This window comes from Myotis davidii, unplaced genomic scaffold (genome assembly GCF_000327345.1).
Source record: "Myotis davidii unplaced genomic scaffold, ASM32734v1 scaffold732, whole genome shotgun sequence".
NCBI lineage: Eukaryota > Metazoa > Chordata > Mammalia > Chiroptera > Vespertilionidae > Myotis > Myotis davidii.
In genome coordinates this window covers 497,255-521,488 of record NW_006284349.1, presented here as the reverse complement: position 1 = coordinate 521,488, position 24,234 = coordinate 497,255, and the positions used below count along the sequence as shown (strand labels likewise).

At 56.4% G+C, this 24,234-nt stretch overlaps 1 protein-coding gene across 1 annotated transcript in view; it reads right to left on the bottom strand.

Annotated features, from left to right (window-relative positions):
* Positions 1–24,234, bottom strand: part of CCDC88C (coiled-coil domain containing 88C) — a gene marked incomplete at its 5' end in the record, with an annotated part of 133,104 nt that overhangs the window by 83,138 nt on the left and 25,732 nt on the right. Inside the window, 1 exon segment of the mRNA XM_015571294.1 lies at positions 8,839–8,908. Within this exon segment, the coding sequence (XP_015426780.1) occupies positions 8,839–8,908 (70 nt within the window).

Sequence of the window (24,234 nt, the reverse complement as noted above, 5' to 3'; positions counted from 1 at the left end):
CGGTTCCTATGAAACATATAAAAAAAGAGAGAAAGAGGGAGCAGCACAAGTCCCCTCGTTTCTCATGGAAGGCCGACAACCAATTTCTCACAGACTTTCAGGAATAAGAAGAACTGCTATTTTCATCAATCTACCAGATTGTGGGTTTTGAATAGTTTCAAAACATACATACGACTCGCTGCTGGGTCCCTGCCAATGAGATTGGCTCAGTGACACAGTGAAGCAGTCAAAGAAACAAACCCACACACAGCTCCCTTCCAGGCACCCATGTTCTCTGGCCGCTGGGAGCTTTGTCGTAATCAACACAGTCCTCTGCGCTCAGACCCAGAAAATCAACAGTGAACAAAATCTGAAAAAATGTCGAGGGAACCTGCAAGGAGGACAGGAGTCTGCAGTGAGAGTCAGGCAAGGCTTCTTAAAGGAAATGGCCTCTGAGCTGAGACCCAAGGTGAAGAAGAGAGGTTAGGAGGTAGGTGAGCGAGAGCATGCCAGGCACAGGAACAGCCCATGCAAAGGCCCAGAGGTAAGAGAACATGGTGTTTGTCCAATTATAAATGCTCTGTGGCCTTAACCGGTTTGGCTCAGTGGATAGAGCGTTGGCCTGTGGTCTAAAGGGTCCCAGGTTCGATTCCGGTCAAGGGCATGTACCTTGGTTGCGGGCACAACCCCAGTAGGAGGTGTGCAGGAGGCAGCTGATCGATGTTTCTCTCTCATCGATGTTTCTAACTCTCTATCCCGCTCCCTTCCTCTCTGTAAGAAATCAATAAAGTATGTTAAATAAATAAGTAAGTGCTCTGTGGTTAAGCTTGCTTACTAGAGTTGGTTTTTAGAGTGAGAAATGGCGGGCAGGGTATGAAGCAACGTGGATTTCAGTGCTGAATGAGTCACGGTGGGTGGGGGGAGGTTAGGCAACATCAGGCACCCTCCACATCATCTACCCACAACCTCACAACTCGGGGAATCCCACGACTGCCTGAGCTACCGGCTGAATCTAAGAAAAACCTTACTTCCTCTACTACCTGCTTCCTGGAGTGTTGACACAGAGAAACTCGCCCCGTCTTTCTGAGCAGAAATGGAATTCACTTATGCTGATCTAAGCTGCACACAGGCTACAGATGTCTGCACATTCAGCTCCCACAGAAGGGAAACCACCTGTTAGCACGCATGCTGTGCTGCAAGGCGGACAATTAAGCCACACCAACCTGTAAAGCAGTGGTTCTCAACCTTCTGGCCCTTTAAATACAGTTCCTCATGTTGTGACCCAACCGTAAAATTATTTTCGTTGCTACTTCATCACTGTAATGTTGCTACTGTTATGAATCGTCATGTAAATATCTGATAGGCAGGATGGTCTTAGGCGACCCCTGTGAAAGGGTCGTTCCACCGCCAAAGGGGTCGCGACCCACAGGTTGAGAACCGCGGCTTTAAAATGTGCAGGTTGGGTCCGATCAGCGCTGGACAATTCCCTGACTTCCTCATCTCCAGTCCGTGGCAGACATGGCTAATCACACCGCTTTCTCACTGAGCCCGGCCTGAGGCCTCTGGGTCCTGAACACAGCGCTCTCGGCCACTGCCAATCGCGTGGAACAAAACCGAGCTTCGGGGCCAGGTCCACGCTCCCTAGCCCCGCCCCCCTTTTTGGTTCTCCTCTTCGAGTCTCTCAGATGCAGACTTTTGCATGTTCTCACTTCCTGGTCTCTGGGTGTGGAAAATAAACCTGGTCTGTACATGATCACTTAGGTACGAAGGTGGGGATCAGGTAAAGAAAGGTAACAGCCCTTCCCGGGAGGGAGCTCTTCCTGCCCCAAGCGGCACACACTGCCGTGCTGGGGTCTGGGGTCGGCGGGCACAGTGAGCCAGCCGCAGGGAGGGTCAGAGAGACGCAGGCACAGGCATGCCTCCCCCTGGCTAACTCAGCTCTCCACAGCCAGACGCCCAGGATCTGCAAGTCCACAGTGAGGCTGAGGGTTTAAGCCTCACACCCAGAAGTGCTAACCCAATCCAGTGGCTAATTCTGCCCTCCTGGGTGTCCGTCGCTCCCCCCAGACCATCGCTGCACTTAAATAGAACATGCTACTGTTTGATTTACTCCCTTTTACAAGCAAGAACGGGGTCCCAACAGGCTGTTACACACTGAGATCTGGCCCCAGGTCTGTCCCCACCTGCTTTCCCCTAATCTCTCCTACCCCTTCTTCCCGAGACTGTTGTCCCTCATGGACATTCCTTCCAGGGCGGGGCTCCAGCTCGCCCAGCTCCCGATCCCAGGGCCACGGTGCAGCAGCTCACCAGCGTCTGCCGACTGACGGGCTGACGTGAACTGTCAGCATCGAGTCCCAGGGGAAGGGCACAGGAATGGCATGTATGTCCTCAAATGTCATTTCACTCAACGCCACTTCATTATAACGATGGCGAGATGCAGTAGGAACTTAATTCTTGATTATATCAACTCACCTAGAGTAAGCCTGTTTCCGTATACGTAGTTTCACTTAAAGTCATAGAACCTACAGGCAACGTTAAGTGAGAAGTCAGTGCATATATGTATCTTCTTACTAATCCTACATCCTGCTTTCCTCTACTTAGGTGCTAGAGTCAACCACTCAGCACGCTTTCCCTGGCCTCGTATGTGAAAACCAATCCCCTCATAAGGACGGTTACGGCGCTGCCTCGCTGATTTGAAGAGAGCGCTGCACTGCACACGGCCATGGCCCCGTGTGTATGTCTCCTGAGTGAGTAACGATATCCCAAGACTCACCCCACGGGCACAGTTCTGGGGGCCCTCCTGGGGGCCCTGCTTACAACGAGAACAGCTGCCTATGATCTCATCAGTCGGGGCCACCGTGAGTTAGTGCCATGGGCACTGCTGAGAACAGTGTGGATAGCAAATTCCTCGTGGGTGGGCGCATGGGGATCCTTCATGCCCACCCTGGTCCATGGGGTACGAGGCAGGCACCTGTACACACCACCTCACAGCCTGGACCGCAACTCTGGGAAACCCTCACCTAGATTTCTTCCACCAAGAACGCCACACAGGTGGCCCCCCACCGGCATGAACATAAGCAGGCACTCCCATTTGTTTAATTAGTCATTCAACAAACGTTTACCAAACGCAGACTTTGGCCAGCACCAGGTCACGTGGGCAATGGTGCCTGGGCCCCCCGAGTGCACCCAGGCCGGCGGCCTCCTTATCCCAGCGTCTATCCGTCACCTGCACCAACGCTGCCACCCCGCCCCCAGCACCGCTGCGTGTGGGCAACGGCCAGCCTCTGCCGGAGGACGGAAGGCTGCTCTCCCACATCCCATAGAACAATCTGAAACAGCCACCTCGGCCCTCAGGTCACTACCAAGGATGACTCCCTACCCACCGGCCTGCCCCGACGCAGAGGCCGAGAGCAAATCCGCCTCCTGGCACCAAACAGCTGAAGGTCAGCAAAGGAGACTCAACCACAAGAGTGCAGACCGTGGCCCAGGGGCTGTGCCCGCTGTAGACGAGGTGGTGGCGGACGATCTGAGGAAGGGCCCCTCTCCCAACCCCCACGCAGAAAACTCAAAGCCCAAACATTGCCGGGAACACAGAGACCTTTGACAAATAGCATCTGGTCCCTCCTCGGCCGGCCACAGAGGACAGTCCTGCCGGAAGCCATGGCGAGCGGCCGCAGCCGGGGAGCATTTGCTCTGTGTACGGCCACCGCCGAGAAGTTGACTAAACAACGTCTGGTATCCAGGCAGGTCCCAGGGGCTGTTCACAAGGCGGGCGCTTGGCCGAGTTGCCACGCTCGCCTGGCCCTGGGGTTAAGCAAGCTTCTCGCGTTCCTCGAAGAGCGGAGCGCTGGCTCTCGGCTCCAGCGCCAGCAGCCCTGCCTTCTGGGCGGACTGAACAGCAGCGCAGGAGCTAAGGAGCGGCCGCATGCCCTGGACTGGGAGCAGCGTTTCGGGGCTTTTCTGAACCTGCTCCCTCCAGGACGAGACAGGAAACGGTGATAGGATTGAATGCCTGAGGATTTGTCTCTCTCACTTTTTCTTCCTCATTCAAAGGAACTTAGAATTTTGCAAATGCAAAAATAAAAAAATGTATCTTAGAGTTGAGATGAGAGAGTTAGGGAGAAGTGAAAAGGGTAAGGCCGGGAAAAAAGACATAATGCTCGTTAGCCCCCACGGAGACGCTGGACCCAGCAGGTCACGGGGCCAGCAGGGCACCGGAGAGGGCAGAACCCCAGGCCCACGGCGGGGGAAGGAAGGCAGCCCTGTGGCTTTTTAAAGGCACACTCTCAGCGGCAAAAAGACTGCCCCTAACCAATCAGATTCTGCGCCGCCTTCCTCGGTTGCCACAGGGCCGGGGAGCAAACCATTGGGCGCTCGGGTCTCTGGGTTCCCGGCCGGTCACCAGAAAGCAGAGCTGTGGGGTGTGGGCTGTGAGGGAAGGTTTCCATGGGACCCGGAAAGCACTTCAAGGACACCCTTGACAGGAGAGAAAGTAAACACTGAGAGGGTTAAACATTAAACTCCCAGCAGCGTCAGGAGTTCCGTTCCCCTCCAGCCTCTGAAACCTAAACTCTGCCGGCGCAGAAGACTGCCTCCCTCCCTGTGCCCTGAGCCTGCAGCTCCCCGTGGGACTCCCCGCACATCTCCACTCCTGAGCTCCTCCCACCTGACTCCTTCCTCTGCTCTCTGCTTGTCACACGGCCCCGCCTCCAGGAAGTCTTCCTGCCCTGCCCAGGCAGAACTCATGACCTGCTCTGCACTCTGTGTACAGCGGGCTCACCTCGCTCTCACCCTGGAACAGAGCTGGTTCTGGACGCTTTCCCCCCTCCCTGCCCCCACACGGGCTCGGGGCTCTGTAGCAGAGACAGCCAATCCACCTCTGGGACCCCGGGACCAGCAAGGTGGGCATCAGACAACGAAAGCTGGAGGATGAGCTTGGGCTGAGCTCCCCTTTGAGCCGCTGGCCGGGCAGCCTGCTCGGAGGAGGAAGGCACAAAGGCCTCGGTCTACTGGGAGCGTCATGAATTGGCCCTCTGGTTTCCTGCACCGAGCTGTGAAGGAAGGCCATTCGCCGCCTCTGTGGACTCAGAGGCTCTGACTCCTCGAGGTGTTTTGTCCCTTGAAGGCCCTCCTGTAACAACCGTAAGAGGAAGGACAGGAAGAACGGAGGGCCAGACCACAAAGAGCATTAGTGGGACCCCACGCCATTTGCTCGGAGGAGGAAGGCACAAAGGCCTCGGTCTACTGGGAGCGTCAGGAATTGGCCCTCTGGTTTCCTGCACCGAGCTGTGAAGGAAGGCCATTCGCCGCCTCTGTGGACTCAGAGGCTCTGACTCCTCGAGGTGTTTTGTCCCTTGAAGGCCCTCCTGTAACGACCGTAAGAGGGAGGACAGGAAGAACGGAGGGCCAGACCACGAAGAGCATTAGTGGGACCCCAGGCCATTCTCAAAGGTCCAGTGGTATTCACTGCAGGGTCCTACCGGACCCCCAGCCGGGCTCCGAGAAGTGGGGTCTACGGTATCGAGGTGCCGGACAGACGCTTCCCCGGGGACGGACATCCCACTGAGAGACGCTTCCCCAGGGACAGACATCCCATTGAGAGAGCTGGACCACGCATGGTCAGAGAGTAAATCCAGAGCCGACCCGAGGTTCAAAACAGGAAAGGAGAGTGAGGATTTGGGGCCAAGAGGGGCAGACACTGAGCAGAGACCTTAAAAGCAGTTTAAATCAGCAGTCGCCCACCGGGGGTCCGTGGCCCACCAGGGGTTCGTGAGGCCCGAAAGGCCGGTGACTGCTGATCTAACGTGTACGAAGGGTTGCTCACGTTCACGGGCTGCCCTCCAATCCCGGGCAGAGGTAAACAGCAGCCTCCTGTCCGGCGGGAGACACACCGGAAAACCTCGTAAGCGTATGCGCTGTGACGTCTCGCTCTTTCAGACAGAGGAAGGGGGACGATGCCTGACGGCTCAGGCGTTCAGTGTCACTGTGTGTGAGCGGGGAGGGTCGGACCAGGAGCTCTGCTGGGATCTGTCCCGCCCCTGGCACCGGACTCCACTGTGGTGCATTAGCCAAAAACAAGAAATAACCAAAAACTGTGAAACGTTATAAACGACACGACAGTGTCAACACCCGTGGAGAGAGCTCCGCACGCACCCAACACGCCTGCGGCAGGATCAGTGAGAGCCCCGCCTCCCAGCAACACGCAGAGAAACCCCAAACACTTCACACGTCTATTTTTAAAACCTAAAACAGAAAGCCCTGCCCCATAAACACGTCCCTCTGCCTCTGGCACTCAGGTCTGCATTGTCTCGCTGGGGGACCTGCCAACTCCTTTGCTCTGGGAGCCCCTGTCCCCAGGACCCGTCCTAACCACCCCACGTGCGCGTCCAGCTCAAGTCCCCCTGGTCCCGACATCACGGTGAGGCCGCCCTCCCCAAGCCTGCTGCCTGGGCGGCATCCTCCTCCTTCCCTCCTGGGCTCATCTCCCACTTCCTCAGAGCAGGGCAACAGCCTCTTCGATTGATGGCTGTCACTTCTACGCGATGCTGGGCACACTGGGTGGCACTCTATTCACCTGTCACCATTTTAAATCAGGTTCCCGGTGATGCCCTAAAACTGGATTATGGGGAAGGTTGCATAACTCTGTGCATTTATGGAAAAGGTCACTAAATCGTACATTTAAAGTGGGTAAATTTTATGGTATGCAAATTACACCTTCATAAAGCTGGGTTTTGTTTTTTTTCAAATCAGGGTCCACATCTCTGCAGATGTTTCCGTTCAGAGCCCAACAGCAGGAGCGGACCTGTGTTCTCCAATATGAACAATTCCTACAGCCGCGTGGGTCACAAAGGGGCTGGGACCGAGACCGCCGAGGGAGGGCTGGAGCCAGGGCTGGTGTGGAGGTGCCTGGTGGATCGGGGGTCCCCAGAGGGCACAGGAAGTGGGGACACCGGCAGGGACGGGAAGAGGAGGCATTGACAGGAAGGTAGCCGAGCTCTGCAGTGTGATGAGGCGGCAGGGCGGCTGGTGGGGGAGGACGACATGTTTACTGAATGTTAGGTCGAACCAGACCCACTGCTGCTTTTGTAGGCAGTCGCCTAGAGTTCAACCGAACACGGGCCTCTCTGTGCGGACTCAGATGGGGAGCTCCAGCTCTGGGGAGGAACGGAGCAGATTTCAGTCAGCGCCTCTGCTTACAGACCGAGGGACCGGGCCTGCCACTTCCACCCTGTGAGCCCGTTTTCTCATCTGTAATGGGGGTGGCACATCACATCCCACAGGCCCCTTTCCACTCCCACTTTGTGGTACATGTGCCATGTCCACCACGTGGTGGGCTCACCAAGGGCTCGAGAATGGGCATCCCCCTGCCCCGCTCCTCAGCCTTCCTCCCGTCACCTTCCTCCCGTCACCTTATGCAGCGACCTCCAGATCGGACAGCAGAGCAGAGGTGAGCCGGAACCACCCAGCTCTCTCACACCTCTCTCCTCTCCCCTTAATGCCAGCTCCCACCAAATCAGGGGGCAGCAGTTCTGCTCAGCAAAGCAGGCCCCGACTTCATGAAGTTACTACAGAAACTGCGAGAGGCCCCGCCCGCCGTCCGGGCCCCAGGGCTGCGGCTGGGATGGGCTGCATCTGGGGGACCAGGAAATAAAGCCGGGAAGCAAATGGCCCAAAGGCGGAGGGGAAGGCGGGAGGAAGGGTGTGCACGGCCGGGAGCACAGCCAACGTGCAAGGGTGTGAGGCTCCTGGGCCAGCCGAGCAGAGGACTAACCGGAGGTCAACAAAACCTCTTCCTTTCCGCGCATGCAGACAAAAGGCAGACACGCCAGCTAGCGGGCTCAGGAGGAACCCCCGACCCCCCGCTCCCCCAGCAACAGGAATAATGCTCAGCCGCACCTGGCCCGGTGCCCCCGAAGCGGCTGCTGCCGGTCTCAGGGCTGTGACACTAACCTAGAGCAGCTCCTCGCTGAGCCACATCCTTGGCCAGCCGCTCGGCACACTCCCCCTTCCCTCTCAAGGCAACTCTAGCTGCGGTCACATTGTCAGGAGCAGGACGGCCAGCCCCAGTGACAGCACGAGGAGGAGCCGGCCACAGAGGGCAGCTTCTCCACAGAGGGCAGCTGCTCCTCCTGCAGCAACCCCTCCCGCGGTGGACCTTCTGCACGCCCTGGCCTGCCCCAGGAGGCCCCAGCACCCCAGTAAGGTCTTCACTGGACACAGGAAGTCCCTCACCGCGGGACGTCTGTCCCTGGGGCCTGGGAGCTGGTGGCCAGGAGCCATGGTGCGGGAGCCACCTGACCATCGCGAATGAAGCTCCGACGCTCTGGAAGATGGCCAGGAGCACATTGCATTCGGTCTCTCAAGGTCCAGCCAGTGTCCAGGCTGGGACTCGGAACCCTTGGTCTCTCGGGCCTCAGGTGCAGTGGCGAGACCTACCGCGGACTGAGAGAGCATCACGGGATCCCCGAGGGAGAGATGCGAGTTCCCGCGACAGATTCTTACTTTCTTCCCAGAAGGTACCCGCCCACTACAGCGTCATGGATTGTGGAAAAAAGATACCCCTCCTCCTCCCCGAGGCCACCATACAACTCCGGCCCCTGAGCCCACCAAAGCAATGGCCTTGCCTGCCTCTCCACTCGTAGGGGAGGGGTCGCACGGATTCGTTCTTAAGGAAGAAATGTGCTCTTGGCTTCCTGCCTCAGGGCAATAAGCCCACCACCCTTTAAAATCCCACCGCACTGGTCACGTGTTTTCAGCGTACTGGCTCCCAGCCGGCAGCCGGGGCTCTGTGTCCAACAGCTGCCCAGAGCCACTGGCATGGGCCAAGCACCCGGGAGGCGCGGGGGGGCTTCCACTCACCAGACAGCGGGTCTTTGCCAATCATCAGAACATTGGGCAAGTTCATTACGATCAGCTGCTGCAGAACCTCCTACAGAAACAAAGAGGAAAGACCCCATTAACAACAGGAAACAAAAATAATGGATGATGAACAGAATGAGAGCTTATCAAGTCACTGATGTGTGCAGAGCCACTACCAGGCCACTGCAAACATGCTGCTATGTAACAGGAAGGAACAGTTAGGACACAAACACATGTGAGAAGTCAAAGCTAGCTTACTTCTGCCCCGATCGTAACTACACGCACATTATGTCTGCACACGTACAGGGACCTGGGGGAGAAGGTACGTTACATGCCAGGACAGCAAGACCAGGTGTGAGAGTCTTTTTAGAAGACGGCTTTATTTTTATGGCATGGTTTGCTTGTGCAATTAGAAGTACAGAATGAAAATTAAGGAGATGCTGCGGGCTCTCTGTCACGGATGATTCGGGATGCTGCGTTCGCCAGGTCTCCGGGCTCCGGGACACGCTGTAAACGCTAAATGCGGAGTCTCCTCCTGCTTACAGCGGCGGCTTCCCCTGGAGAGGGATAAATCACAGCTAATCTGCGCCCGTCAGGGAGGTGGCGCGGGAAACGAGCGCCTTCTGGCCCTCACACCAAGGGCCTTTGAAAGCCGGCCCAGCACCAGCCATCAGTCATGCCCCGTGTCGGGGGTCTTTGATGAGCCCGCCTAGGAGTGTGCCGCGTGCACCCTGGCCACCACGGCCTCCCAGAGGCCTCCAGGGCAGGTCGTCTTTCCCGTCCAGATGGGCCTTGTTGTTTACAAATCAGGAGATAGAAACCGAATTTTACAGAAGATAAGTAAGGGGATGGGTTTCCTAAGTGGTCTTGGCCTTACAAAAGTGGTTGGGGGGTGGGGAGGGCGTAGAGGAAGCCGGGGGGAGGTCAATGGGGGGAAAAGGAGACATATGTACTACTACTTGTAATACTTTAAACAATAAAATAAATAAGTAAATAAATAATAAAACTCCAAAAAAAAAGTGGTCGCTATAGAAATTCTTCACCAACAAAAGCTCTTCTTACGCCTTTTTAAAATGTTGCCAACTTTTTCCAGGACTCACTCGATTGCGTAACGTGCTGAAGCTCTGCATTCAGTACCTTGCCAGCTAGCGCGGACACAGAAAGGGGGGACGATTACGCAATCGGCCCAGCAGAACACCCCAGAACTCTCGCTCTGAATCATCAGGTTAGAATGATGGCCTGGGCACGCAGGCCGGGAGATGCCAGCGCCGTCAAACAGTAAGTGCACTGACTTTATCCTCCCTTCTTATCATCTTTTCGTTCACACCAGAAATTGGGGGGAAGGGATGCGAAAACATCAGGTGTACCCCACTCCCGACACACCGGGCCCCTCTCCACTTGGTGTTGGAGAAAGCTTTTCTTTGCTACCTGCGGTCGCATGTCACATCAGAGATGCCTACTGTTTTCTTAAACCTGTCAGTGGGTAAATGCCTGTGCTGGACAAAGATCTGAGCTGTGTAACAGCCTCAGTCCTCCTTCCGGCCTTGGGAAAATTCAACATGAAAAAAACGGTCTTTAAGTGAATGGCTCACCAAAGGATTCCACAGTCCACTCTGGGGCAAAACACATGCCACGAGCAAAATCCACTTTCCAGCTGCTCAGCCAGCACGACGGAGGACTCCCACCAGGTGAGCCCTGAGTCCGGGAGGCTCTGCCCGCCTTCACACACAGCTCGACACTCAGCCCAACTTGTAGAAGACTCGCTCGTTACCACTGCCCCGCCATCCTCAGTCCCTTCTGGTTGTTGTCTGTGTGTGTGGCACAGCAGCCCCACCCATGCTCAGGGAGCTCGAAGGGCACGGGTGTCTAACGGAGGCACAGTGGGGTGCACACCCGGAAGGTCGCTGCGATCATGCACAGCGGGATTTCTGTGCTATCGATCACCTAAGCCAGTGGTCGGCAAACTGTGGTTCTCGAGCCACATGCGGCTCTTTGGCCCCTTGAGTGTGGCTCTTCCTAAGCCTTAGGAGTATCCTAATTAAGTGAATAACAATGTACCTACCTGTATAGTTTAAGTTTAAAACATTTGGCTCTCAAAAGAAATTTCAATCGTTGTACTGTTGATATTTGGCTCTGTTGACTAGTGAGTTTGCCGACCACTGGCCTAAGCCAAAGCCGCAGGGAACACTGCTAGAAAGCCCATGTGTGTTCAACTCTGTCTAATCAGTACTTGCTAATTTTACCCAAGAAATGTGTGTCACTTGTGCAGTTAAGAAGTGATGTTTACAATACACAAAATAAAACTGAAAGTAAATTGTAGAAAACAGAAGTTATGTTTTATGAACAATATTTTGTGTGTTTTTAAAATCTGTTCCTTTCAAAACAGCATGGGTCTCTTAAGATCTAATCCTGTGGCCCGACCCACTCCAGGACTCCCTCCAGGACTCCCCTCCCCCCATATCTCCAGCAAAAGCAGGCTCAGGGGTGTGTGTCCAGGGCAGTAGAAATATGACGCGAGACAGTAATTTCAAATGACCCAGTAGCTCCCCTCAAAAAGTAAAAAGAAACGGGTGAAAAAAATAACATACTTTAATGACGCCAACATACCCCACGTATTACCACTTCACCACACAATCGACAGGAAGTCGTGAACACTTCACATTCTCGCTTCACACCGAGCCTCTGAAATCCAGGGTGTCGTTTATACTCACAGCACATCTCAACGCGGACACTACATTTTCCTTGGAAACCCTTGATCCGGGAAGTAGCTTCGCATACCCAAGTTCTCCCAACACACTGAAAAGCGTCCCGTTAACTGAACCGAGCACTTAATGAAAAACGCCTTAGATGTCATAAAACCTTAAATGAAAAACGCCTCGGTCACACTAGCCGCATCGGGAGATCCCGACAGCCACATGTGGCCGGTGGTGTCACGCACCCCAACACCCGGGCCGAGGGACCTGGTGGCCATCGGTCCCTAGCTAACGGGTCCCCTCGGGGTGGCAGGGCTCCAGGGCAGCCGGCCAGGCCCTCCATCTAGCGGGGACGTGAGGAGGTTGCTGACGAGTGGGCCCTCCCGCCTGGCACTGGGAACAGAAAGCCACTGTGGAGGCCGCAGCTGACTCTGGCTGCTGGCATGGGGTGGGGCTGAGCAGGCGGAGAGTGTAAGCCCACGGGTGTGCTTGAACACCCCCCGCCCCAACTGGGCTCCTCCTAGTGCCCCCCAGGCCTTCACAAAGGCAGTCACACCCCCAGGCAGGGACGAGGGTGCACACAAGCCTCCATGCAGCCTGTCTTGTCACCCGGGCCTTGGGGCCTGGCTCAGGCAGCAGAGAGGAGTCAGGCTTGAAGTTCGGCTCCTGGAGACGCCCCCTCCCCACAGAGTGTGTGTGTGTGTGTGGGGGGGGGGGTTACCCTCTGTGAGCCAGGGTGGACTTGCACCACGTTTGCCCGTGGATCCTAATCCAAGATGCTGGGAGAGCCCAGGTTCTCCTGTTCATGAATGAAACCGGACCAACGGCATTTATCCCGCCGGTAACTGCTTCACACGAATCAAAGGAAAAGTCACAAAAACGGACCAGAGGAGGGTGGGTGTGTTTGGATTCTGAGCAGCAAGGGGCTGGAAAGTATCTGTAATGTACACCACCCAAGGCTGCAAACCTAAGTCTAGGACAGGGGTGGGCAAACTTTTTGACTCCAGGGCCACAATGGGTTCTTAAACTGGACCGGAGGGCCGGAACAAAAGCATGGATGGAGTGTTTGTATGAACTAATATAAATTCAAAGTAAACATCATTACATAAAAGGGTACGTTCTTTTTTTTTTTTTAGTTTTATTCATTTCAAACAGGCCGGATACAGCCTGCTGGCCGTAGTTTGCCCATGGCTGGTCTAGGATCTCATCCATCCCAGTGTCTCCCCGGGGCGGTCACAATCAAAACAAGGGAGGGGACAGGCCAGGACACTCCCCAGGAAGTGTCTGTCACCCCAGCTGGCGGGTCCCAGGGCTGCATCTGTGCCGGCAGAGGTGTCAACAAGCCCCGCCAGCCGGCCACCCCACTGTCAGATTCCCAGCTCCCTGATCGGGAACCTTGGAGGCAACCGAGGGTGAATGGGGCGAGCAGGGGCCAGGCTCCAGGCCTGGGGCCCTGGCTCTCAGGCGTCACCAGGGAGAGAAGGTCGAAGAACAGAACCAGGAAGGCGAGTGGACCCCCTTCCCACTGGAATGGTCTCGTGACAGGTACAGATGTACTCGGCGGGGAGATTGCAGCACACGGTGGGGTGCCCCCTTCCAGGCTCTGTAGGTGGTCGAGCCCTGCTAGTGACAGGAGGACAATGCGGGAAGGAGGCAGGAGCAGACTCCAGAGGCACCTGGTTACACGCAAAACGCACACCTGACAACAACCCAGTGGTTGTGGATGAGGGGGCCTCTCTGCCACCCACAGCAAACGAGACGGGCACCCAGGTCCATGGCTTCGCTGTGCCCACGGTGCCAGACGCGTGCTCCCCTGGACCCTGCATTCGGGGCTACGGCAGGAGGCTGGGAGGAAGGGTTCCCAGTGCACCAGCTACTTGAGACAGAGGCTCGGGGATCCCAGTGCCACCCGCCACCGAAGGCGATGCAGGGGCCCGGCTGGAAGGCTTCGGAGTCCTGCCAGGCCCATGCTGGCCTCTGCGCCTGCTCGCAAGAAAGGCCGTTTTCCCCGCTGGTGGAAGAAGTGCCAGGTCCTGTTAAAGCTGCAGGGTGTAAACACTTCTGTGTGTGTGCCCGGCAAAGGTTATCTTGTTTCCACTCCGAACACTGGGATTGTTGGGTTAAGAACAATGATTTCATAAAGAAACAGGGAAGAAACTGTTTCTCCCCGCTAAATGACATGGAATGTTACCGCTTGACATTTTGCTGGGACGGAAAAATATAATGCTGCTAAAGGCCAGAGTTTAGGTCCAGGGAATGACCCTCCGTGGGGGTTTGCATAGGAGCTGCTAGTGCAGAGTAAATGAGAGGGAACGCCCAGAAAACTTCAGACAGACACCCGGCAGAGGCCTCCAGGTGCAAGGGGAGGCTCACGGTTGCCGAGGAGATCAAGGTGGTCCAGACAACACAACGGGCCTTCCACAGAGCCACACAACACAAGGGGCCTAGCCACACTCTCAGATCGCTACTGAACATCAGAAACACGGGGGTGTCAGGTTGGAGTGTGCCCCCCGCACTCACACGGCATCTGTGAGCGGAGAGCTCGCAGCCTCGCCAGGAAGGCAGGCAGGCACACAATCCTAGCACAGGTGTCAGCGCGGCACAGCAAGAAGCACGACCAAACGCTGCCCAGGGAGCCCAGGGCTTCCAGAGAGGCGGCAGCGAGGAGCCCGGCAGGTGAAGGAGAGAGCTGGGACGTGCATGGACCACCTCCTCCACGCAGCCATCCTTGAAGCCCTTCATCTCATATGATTTCCTTTCCTCTCACATTTTGCCTTGTCAATCAACTTCCCACTCAGAGGCAGCAAAACGCTGCTAATAGTGACAGCTGATGAAATCAGACTGACCAGAAAATATTCCTCAAAATTTATATTAAGTTTTTGAAAAATAAGTGTCTTGTTTTTGGAAGAGATGTCTTCTCTCCCACACACACTAACGAGGGAACCAAGTCATGAAAGCCAGCGACCGTGCCCCCGACCGTGACGGCGGGCACTGTCGGCCAGCAGGCAGAAGCCCAAAGATGCCACAGCCCGTAGACGTGAACACAAGTTAAAAACACCCCAGAGAGAACTGTGATGCTGGTGTGGATACACCATGCTCCCAACGGTAAAATCCCAAATGCGAGTTTTCTGAGCCCAGGACTCAAAGTGAGGTTCATGTTCCACTCGTGGCCTGCAGCAGTGACTCAGACAGGAACGCCTCCCTGCCCCAGCCCCGACCCGTGCCCTGCGGGAGGACCTGCAGGAGGAGGAGACCTCACACCTCACAGCGATGACAGCACGCGCACTCCATCCCTCCCAGCTGAGGGGAGAAGCCCCTGGGCTGCTGAAAGGCAGACACCCACAGGGCACCCACAGAGACCAGGAGGTCACCCATGCCATCCCCTCGCACCCCTCCAGGCGACACACCCCACACCTCCCACCGGATCTGGCTGAGCCGCCTGGCCTTGGCCAAGGCAAACACCCCCAACCACAGAGACGGTTCCATCTCTATGCTCAGCCCGACACGCGTGAGGTCAGGAGGAGAGCGGCTAGGATGTCCCATCTGAGGGAACCGCTGCACAGTGCTGGTGATGGGGTTTCATGGCAGGACCCAGCGCACGGCCGGGGCGGACACTCTAGGCTGGTGAGCTGTCCCCCGGACCACACCGACCTCTGATGGCCAAACCACGACACTTCCTACGGCCAGTCTGCCTCCTATGGCCAATCTGCCTCACAGTGCCCAGTGACCTTAGCAGTTACAGCCTGCTGCCCCCGCCCCACCAATCACGCCCCCACCGTGCCACCCATCTGAGTACAGCGGAGACTTGACCCCCAGACCAAGCACCACAGGAAATTCCGCGAAGAGCACAATTTTCTAACTTAGCTGCCGAGAGGGGATGTGAGCCTGATGATTGATCCTCGGCCGTCTGTTCGGAGCCCGGCCCACGGGGCCATGCGCTTTAAATCCATCAGGACAAGGGCTGTGGCTGACCGCATTCCCGCCTGCACCGGGCGGGGCCCGGCGAAATGAGTGGGTAATGAAGTGCTTTCGTGTTAAGAGGCTGTCGGGGAGCACTGCAGATAGACTGGAGCCATCTGCTCCACCTTCTCTCTCAGTTAATCTGGGGTCCCCAGGGCCTGAGACCTGCTCGAGCCTCACAAGCCCAGGAGCCCCGGCTCCCCTAACTAGGCCACACAGCATCTCGGGACCCAGCCATCTAAGGCCACCAGCGCAGGCCGAGCAGTTTCCCATCATCCGAAAACCCCCTCCGGGACCACTGCTCTAACTGCAGGTCCTCAGGGCTGCGTTCAGAACCCAAACCAACCCATTCTTTGTTCGCAGAAAGGAAAACAATTATTTCCTTTGAGCTGATGGAGGAGGAGGAGGAGGAGAGGAGGAAGAGGAGATCTATGGGAAAGAGCCCCTGGAAACTCTAATGCCACCACCACACACCACCACGGGAGGGCAAAGCTGCTTCCTGTGTGACTGCGAGTCGCTGTCCCATTCTGAGCCACACCCTCATCTGCAAAGGGACTAAGACTGTCTCTAGGGATGGGCCCTTTAAGAAGAGGGAGGCTGGAATTGGGGACCTGGGGCTGGCACAGGGGAGCACAGCAGATCTTTACGGAGTTACTGACATAGAGCAGTTAACTCTGAAAACAGGCAGTGCCCACGCGTCCTGGAAGAACCCAGGGGAAACCCAACAGGACGGGACTGGGGGACACCTCAAGTGTCCCCATGAGCGCCTGCCACCCTCCCCCTAGGGCTGGTGTGATGCCTGGGGTTGCTCTGTGGGTGCGGCCGACTTATCTGATGCTAGGAGGGCTTGTTCTGAGCCCCTGCACCACGGGAGGTGGTGGGGAGCCCCGGAAGCAGGGGCGGGGTGCTGCTTTCATCTCCTTCTGCCCATACATGGTGCTTCAGGAGCCACCTCACATGGCAAATCTGAGCCTGGCCACCTGCAGCCAACGCTGGGCGTCAGGAATGAACTTCAACAGCTGCCCTCACGGCCACAGGTGCAGGGGGGAGGGCACACGGGGCCAAGATGGACCTACAGGTGGACGCACACCCTTGCATACAGATACAGCCAAGAGCAGAGGGGTAAGAATCGTCATTGAAGACCAGAAGAGCCTTATAGATTCTCGATAGAGGAGGGAGACTGAGGCCCGGAGAAGAAAACCATGAGGGCACAGCAACCATCTAGATTAGGTCTAAACACCCAGATCTCCTAGGACCCACGTCCATTCACCAGCGTCCACTGAGGGCCTCCTACGGCCAGGGCCACCCTCCGGTGGGGGCTTTAGGGAAGGGTGAGGAAGGACTGCGAGATCAGGCCAAGTATGGGGAGAGGCATGGACCTGTCCTCACACTTCAGTGCAGGGGAAGGGGTGGGGGTGGGGGCGGTGGCAGCTCTAGGGCGCCCTGGCCCCGCCTGCCCACTCAAACAGCATCATCTGTGGCTGGGGCTGCTGTGAGGAACCTGTTTTATGGTGGTGAGGAATCTAACACTTTGAAACAGCAGCTGTAAAGCACTTTTCTTTGAGCTTCCTGGGAAAGTCAACAGTGTTGTTGATGGGCAGGCAAGGGAAGGTGCAGGGCTGAACAGCCGGCACGACCCGCGGCCAGAGGTGCCAGGCAGGGAGGGCACACAGGGCCAAGATGGACCTACAGTGCAGGCTCACAGCAGGCAGGGCCCACCAACACCAGCAGGTCCACGGGACCCAAACTGCTCCCCTGCACCCTCGTCAGGCCGACGAGGCTTTAGGCCGACGCCCCCAGGTACCTTCTGCCCTGGGCATGGCCACAGAGCTCAATGGGATAAGCGTGGCCTTTTTGTGTCATCAGGTAGCTGGGCTAGGGGTAACATGGCATAGAAAGAGCCAGTGTGCCCCCCTCTGTTCACCCCACCACTCCTCCCAGGCCTACAGGCACCCCCTGGCACGCATACCCGCTGCCTCACAGTGCTGTAACCAGCTCCCCTCCCAGGATACATGTTGGAGTGGCAGAGAGTGCCAGGGAGCCTCTGGCTTTGGGTGGCAGCCTGCTGGGACCTGTGAGGGCAGGGAAAGGCAGGCAGGGAAGCCAGCCTCCACCCCCATCACCCATAGTGTGAATGTCACAGCACGAAACGCACCAAGGCTCCTGAGTCAGCCAGGCCTCCAAATCCATCTCCCCAGGCAGGAGGCTGGGGGCAGGGAGAACAGCGGGCAGCCTTTCATTCTCCTACTTACACCACCGTCTCTCCTGGGCACCACCTGGATGGCAGGTAATGGCTGGTTGGAGGTGGGGGTGTAAGCAGACAAGACCTCTGTCCTCAAATCCAGGAAACGCAGACAGACAAACAGAACAAAACTGACAGGAAGCAGCGAGGGTGCCCAGGATGTGTGCATGGGGCTGGGCCTTGTCCTCAAGGAACCCAAAGCCTGGGAATAGACAGACCTGCTGGCAAGTCCGGGGACCCTAACAAAGGGGATGTGAGACATCTGAGCCAGGGGATAATGGGAGCACCTGGGAGGGACTAATCCAGGAAGGCTTCCAGGAGGTGGTGCTGCGCTGAAATGGGAACAGAGCGGAGCAGGTGCCCTCCAGGAGTGTGTGTATGTACAGGGTCGTGACGGTGGCAGGGAGATGTGGCAACAGAGGCAAAGGAAAGAGCAGAAGGCACTCCCCCAGCTCATGACCCCACACAGTGCAGGAGTCCTCCTGCCCCCTGCAGTCCAGGGGGAAGGACCAGAGACCCTGCTCAGGTGGCAGCAGGGCTCTGGGGGGCCCTGTGCAGGTCCACCCCAGCCTGTTGCTGCTGGGCCTCAGCTTCGAGCCGTGTGCTCCGTCTGCAGGGCCGGTGGGCAGGCATCACACCCAGCCTAGAGACCGCACAGAGCGCCTGGCACGTGGCCCTGGCCGGGCTGTTCCAGACGACACTCCGAGAGCACACACACACCTGCCTCCTGCTCAGGGTCCCAGCTCAGAACAGCTCAGCGGTGCCCAAATGCAGGAGGCCTACGGTGTCAAAAAAAGTGAAACCCATCAAGGAAGGCGTGAGGGTGCACCCTGGGGGGTTCCTCAGGACACAGAAATCCTCCCACCCTGGGCTCACCCATACCCTTTCCTCCTCGCTCGCTCGCTCAGGGCTTAGGACGAGGCAGGAGGAAGGGCTGGACAGGAGCGCCTGACCGCCCCTTCCTCACCCTCACTTCCTGTCTTTTCCCTCTGGTCTCAAGAGGAAAGGCCTGGACTGGGCAGGGCGGGCAGGTGCGGTGCTGGGAACCCTAAGGGCCAGTCCTGGCTCCGGGGAAGGTGTGCCTGGTTGATGAGTGATGCCAACTGCGGGCAGAGCCACACAATCTGCACTCAGGAAATAAGAAAAGCTGAAGAGCAGTCCATCAAGTCCCACGTGAGCACCGAGGGAACTGCGAATGCTCCACGGTGGGCAAGTGCGCGAGGTAAGACTGCTATCGCCTCTCTGGCAGCCCCACCCTCTGCGGAAGCTGCAGATGGAAATCCCGTGAACTGGTCACTTCTCATCTTGGGGGTTTGCAGCAAATGACCAGGCTGCCTCTAGAGCAGCGGTTCTCAACCTGTGGGTCGCGACCGCTTTGGTGGTCGAATGACCCTTTCACAGGGGTCGCCTAAGACCATCCTGCCTATCAGCTATTTACATGACGATTCATAACCGTAGCAACATTACAGTTATGAAGTAGCAACGAAAATAATTTTATGGTTGGGTCACAACATGAGGAACTGTATTTTAAGGGCCAGAAGGTCGAGAACCACTGCTCTAGAGAGCAAAGAAACTTGGGAGGGCTCTTCTATCACCAAGAGCTTATTCTATAGCAGGAAACCGGGGGAGGGCTGCTCAGGACACAATTGAAAAACTGGGGAGGAGGGAGATTAAGAAACGACAAGTTTATAATGACTAACATCACAGCAGGAAGTGAAATCTCAACAGATGGTATCGCCGTCAAGGCAGCTGCCCACACTGGGGGGTGGGCAGGGGCTTGTGGGTGGCCTGACCTCCCCTCACACCTAACACCGTGCTCTCCACCCTTCAACTCCACTCCAATACCTTAACTACCCAAGACCCTTGGTTGGAAACGATCACTTCTTCGTCTGCCCACCCAAACCCCGGCACACTGTGCCCCACATTCGAGGTGACTGGGAACCTCAGGCTCTCAGGCACAGGTGCTGTGGCGTGCTCACCCCGAACCCTCCCTGCCCCCAGGCCTCTGCAGGTGCTGCCCACAGCAGTTGCTCACCAACTGCTGGCTACACTGAGCCCACTGACCGCAGGGGGGGAAGGATCTGGTGCGAACAGGCGCCCGAGGACCGAGGACAGACCACTGTGCACACCTTCCCCCTTCCAGAGGACACAGAACACTTTCTTTTGAATGACCGTTAATCGCTGTGTTTAATAAGCCAGAGGCTGGGCTAGATACTGTGTGTATCACCCCATTTCATCCTAACTGGCCGCGGTGCTCCTGGTGCACCTGCAGTTAGCCAGCGCAAATCCACCACTGGGGACGCTGTGGTACACGCGGGGATATGCAGAAGCATATAAATATGTCATGTGCATGTGCCAGGACAGAGTGAGTACTAAGAAGAAAACTAACGCAGGGTAGGACGATCAGGAGTGACGGAAAAGGAAGCTAACACAGACAGGAGATCAAACAGGGCCTGCCGATTCAATAAATGACAGTTGGATAAACTATGGAGAAAAGGTGTGAGCCAGGAGAGAGGTGGAACAAGAGAATCCCAGGCAGAGGGAATGCGGCGAATGGGAAGGTGTCGCAGCTGGAACAGGCTGTGCGGTCCTCTGAGCACAAAGCTGGAGGCCGCCCTGATCTTTGAGGCCGTTTCCAACAGTCCCCGGTGCGTCCACAGCTCCCGCGGTCAGATGCCCGCTCTGACGCCCTGGGAGGCAGGAGGAGCTCTCACGGTGACACCGGAGGTTATGGCGGGTTCAAGCCTGTGTGCCAGGCACAGGTGGCTCGTGCTGGCCACACAGAGCGCCGTTCTGAGGAGGATTCGGAAGCTAGATCTGGGCTCGAGGTGGAGCCCCGTGATCGATTAGTGATGTCTGCCTGAGCGGGCGTGAAGACACAGAGACCCTCCCTTGTGAGAATTACACTTCCAGAAATGAGTGCTGGGGCACACAGCACTCAACAGCTGACACTCCAGGCTGCTGAGCTCTGGTGTGCCCCCAGGCACGGCCCCGAGCTCCCTGAATTAGTGGAGTTCAGTGGGGTTCAGTGACTTGCCCGGGTCACTTGTGGGTGAGTGGAGCACAGGACCCAATGCCAGCTCCCTGGAGTCCAGATGCCACTTTAAGATCCTGCTGACCTTGTGAGCCCACAGGACTCGTGGTGCAATCATTAGGTACTCACCGTGCTAGGACCACGGGGGTCAGAGGTGGTGATGCGATATATCCCAAGAACAACAGTAATCTGAGAGTAACGAAGACCTAAAAATAGTGACTCACACAAGGTTCAAGATCTGAGAAGACAGGCAGACCATGAGAGCCCCACCTCAGGGTGTCAGGGACGTGGCAGAGAGGAGGAGGAAGGGGAGGAAGGCACGCTGCCACCTCCCTTTCAGAAGGCTTCCCAGAAGCAGCCCTCAACACAGCCCCTGAAGTCCCCCTCAACCCACCTGGGTGGGGTCTAGCTGGAGGGGAGGCCGGGGTTCTCTTAGGGAAGAAGGGGGTGAACAGGAGCTGGGGAGTAATCGGCCACATAAGAGGGATAAAACGCGCCCTCTGGCCTCGGGGAAATCAGCATCTCATTAGAAAGATACACACATGTGGAGATGATTAGTGGGCGAGGCCTCTGGAACAAGGCACCCGATTGTGTGACAGATAGGAAGCAAGTGGTTAAGGAAGCGCAAAGCCCCAGGTGGCCACGGCCACTCCAGCCAGCGGGCACTGCGGAGGGAGACCTGAGCTGATGGGCAGGCGGCGGGGCAGAGAGAGAAGCAGGGGGGAGGGCAGCTACGGAAAAGTATACCACCCCCACCCCCACCCCAGTGAACCCTGGGCCACCGCAGCCCCAGCTAAAACTGACTGGGGTGGGGAGGAGTGCTGGGCCTAACGTGCACAGAACTGGGTTAATTATTAATTATAATCCTTGGCTCCTGACACTCATCTGTGGTCACACACGGCTCATTTTCAATTAGTTACTTCTCACACTGTAACAACCACCGGCAAACCCAGCACCCAAAGCAAAGGCTCGGACTTTGACAATAACCTCTAACTAGATGGGGCCCCAACCCCACCCCCGACTCCTCCCATCCAAGACACCATCCACCTGAATCACAGGGGCCTGGTGCACGACATTCAAGCACTGGGGGGGAGGGGGGGCATCCCCTCAGCCCAGCCTGCGCCCTTTAGCAGTCCGGGAGCCCTCGGGGAATGTCTGGCAGCAGTTGGACATCCTTAGCGCTGCAGCGGAGGTGTGCCGCTGGCTCGCCAGCCATCAGCCCGGCTTGTGGCTAAGCAGCGCTCCCCCTGTGGGAGTGCACTGACCACCAGGGGGCAGCTCCTGTGTTGAATGTCTGCCCCCTGGTGGTTAGTGTGCGTCATAGCAACCGGTTGTTCCACCATTCAGTCGATTTGCATATTACCCTTTTATTATATAGGATGTTACACCAATAAATTCACTAAAAATGGTTTTTTTAAAAAGCACACTCCCTCACTCTCTTTGTTACAGTTTTACTGGATCGGTAAATATTCCTAAAAAGAACATTTATTTTAGTTGCTCTTAACTTTGTAAGGAAAGGAATAGTGCTGCGTGCAACCTTTGGGAGCCCCCGCTCTTTCTGCCTCATATTTATGCTGTTGCTAAACCCATCCACATCGCTGCATGTTGCTGTCGCTAACGTGTTTGGACAGCTGTATAATATTCCATTGTGTGGCCACGACTCGGCGTATTCATCCAGTCCCTGTTGATGGGCATCTGGGCTGTTTCCAGGCTTGGCGGCTGTGACCAGAAATGCTGTGAACATTCCTGCACAAAGTCTCCCGGGTCCGTGCAGGAGTGTCTCTCGGGTGCATGCCTAGGCCTGAAACTGGCTGGGCTGTAGCTCACGTGGATGGTGAACTTCAGGCGTTAAAGCCAGGCTGTTTTCTAGCAACGGCACAGTCTGCATTCCCTCTGGATGCTGGAGTTCACCAAGTGCTTGGATCCTTCCCAGCTCCCTGTGTTAGTGCCCCCTTCACAGGGGGCAGACACCGACCAGCATCACAAACTCCTGTGGGGTCCTGACCTCCGGTCAACCCGACTCTGAAACCGGTGCCCCTCCACCAAGACCTCCCATTCTGACCAACTCCTGCCGGAGGGAGAGGCTGAAGGGGCAAGGATGACATTGCAGGCAGAGGGTTACACTAAGGAGGACACCTCCACCGGGTCAAGTGCAGGGTCAAGAGCAGAAACACAGAGACTTAGGCCAGCCTGTACAGGACCCAGCCTTCGTCACCCAGGGCCAGGGAATGTGCCCACGGATGAGCCTTTGCGAGGTCTGACTGGTCTGGTATGGCCGGTGTCTTCTCACTCGTTACTTACTGCCCCCGATTCATGTGCCACCTCATAGCAAGCCCATGTGAGCGAGACGCTCACGGTGCCACACGAGTGTGAGCTCACCCCCTCCTGCTCCATTCCAGCGCCTGCTCTCCTTCTGGGCTAAAGGGACAGGTGCCAGCGATGGCCTGCACAGCCAGGTGTGGTCCCTGAACCCGTGCTCGGGCCTCCCGTTGGAGTGCCTCACTCATTCCCCATTTCCCGTGGGTGCGGGCCTGCTGGAAACCAACAGGAAAAAACCTGAGCTCTCTCTGCCCGTAGAAGTTTCATTACTGGAGAACGGTCTACCCCAGCCCTGGGCAAACTACAGCCCGCGGGCCGAATTCAGCCCGTTTGAAATGAATAAAACTATTGAAAAAAAAGACCGTACCCTTTTATGTAATGTTTACTTTGAATTTATATTAGTTCACACAAACACTCCATCCATGCTTTTGTTCCGGCCCTCCGGTCCAGTTTAAGAACCCATTGTGGCCCTCGAGTCAAAAAGTTTGCCCACCCCTGGTCTACCCTGAGAACAGGGTAACGGCAAAGGGGTGTGGGGGTGCAGGTAAGTGCTATGGGATATCAGAACAGGGCGAGACAGCCAGACACTGCACAGGCCCACTGTGAGACAGCACCTCCGTGCTATTGGTGGGACCCCGAAGGGGCCCTCCTCCTGGGGCTCACCTCCCAGCTTCCGGTGGGATCTTGAGACCAGCAGAGTCGTCCCCCCACATCATTCATGTCCTCATGTTTTTGTCTTCATGTGTAGATGCTCAATAAACGTTTGTCCAGTAAACTCAAAACTCCTATATACTATTGAAGCGTTAAGTACTCAAAAACCTGCATAAAATGTTACTGGTAGAATTCTGGGCACCTTGGGGTGGACGAGTCCACAAAAGCTTTCAGGAACCGTTTAAAGAAGCCCATCCGTGTTCACCAAGCGGGAGGAAGCGAGGACCTAAGAGCCAGTGCTAGCGTGGGAGTCGGACATGCGTCTCCAGGCAGGTAAAGAATCTATGAAGGAGCACCAAAAACGTACACAGCGGGAACGTTTCCAGGAGAACCCTATACATTTTTTCAAACAATGTTATAGTGAAAAGTTTCAAATGAGAAAAACAAAAGGAGAGAGAACAGTACAATAAACCCCTTATACCCATTGCTTTAATTCA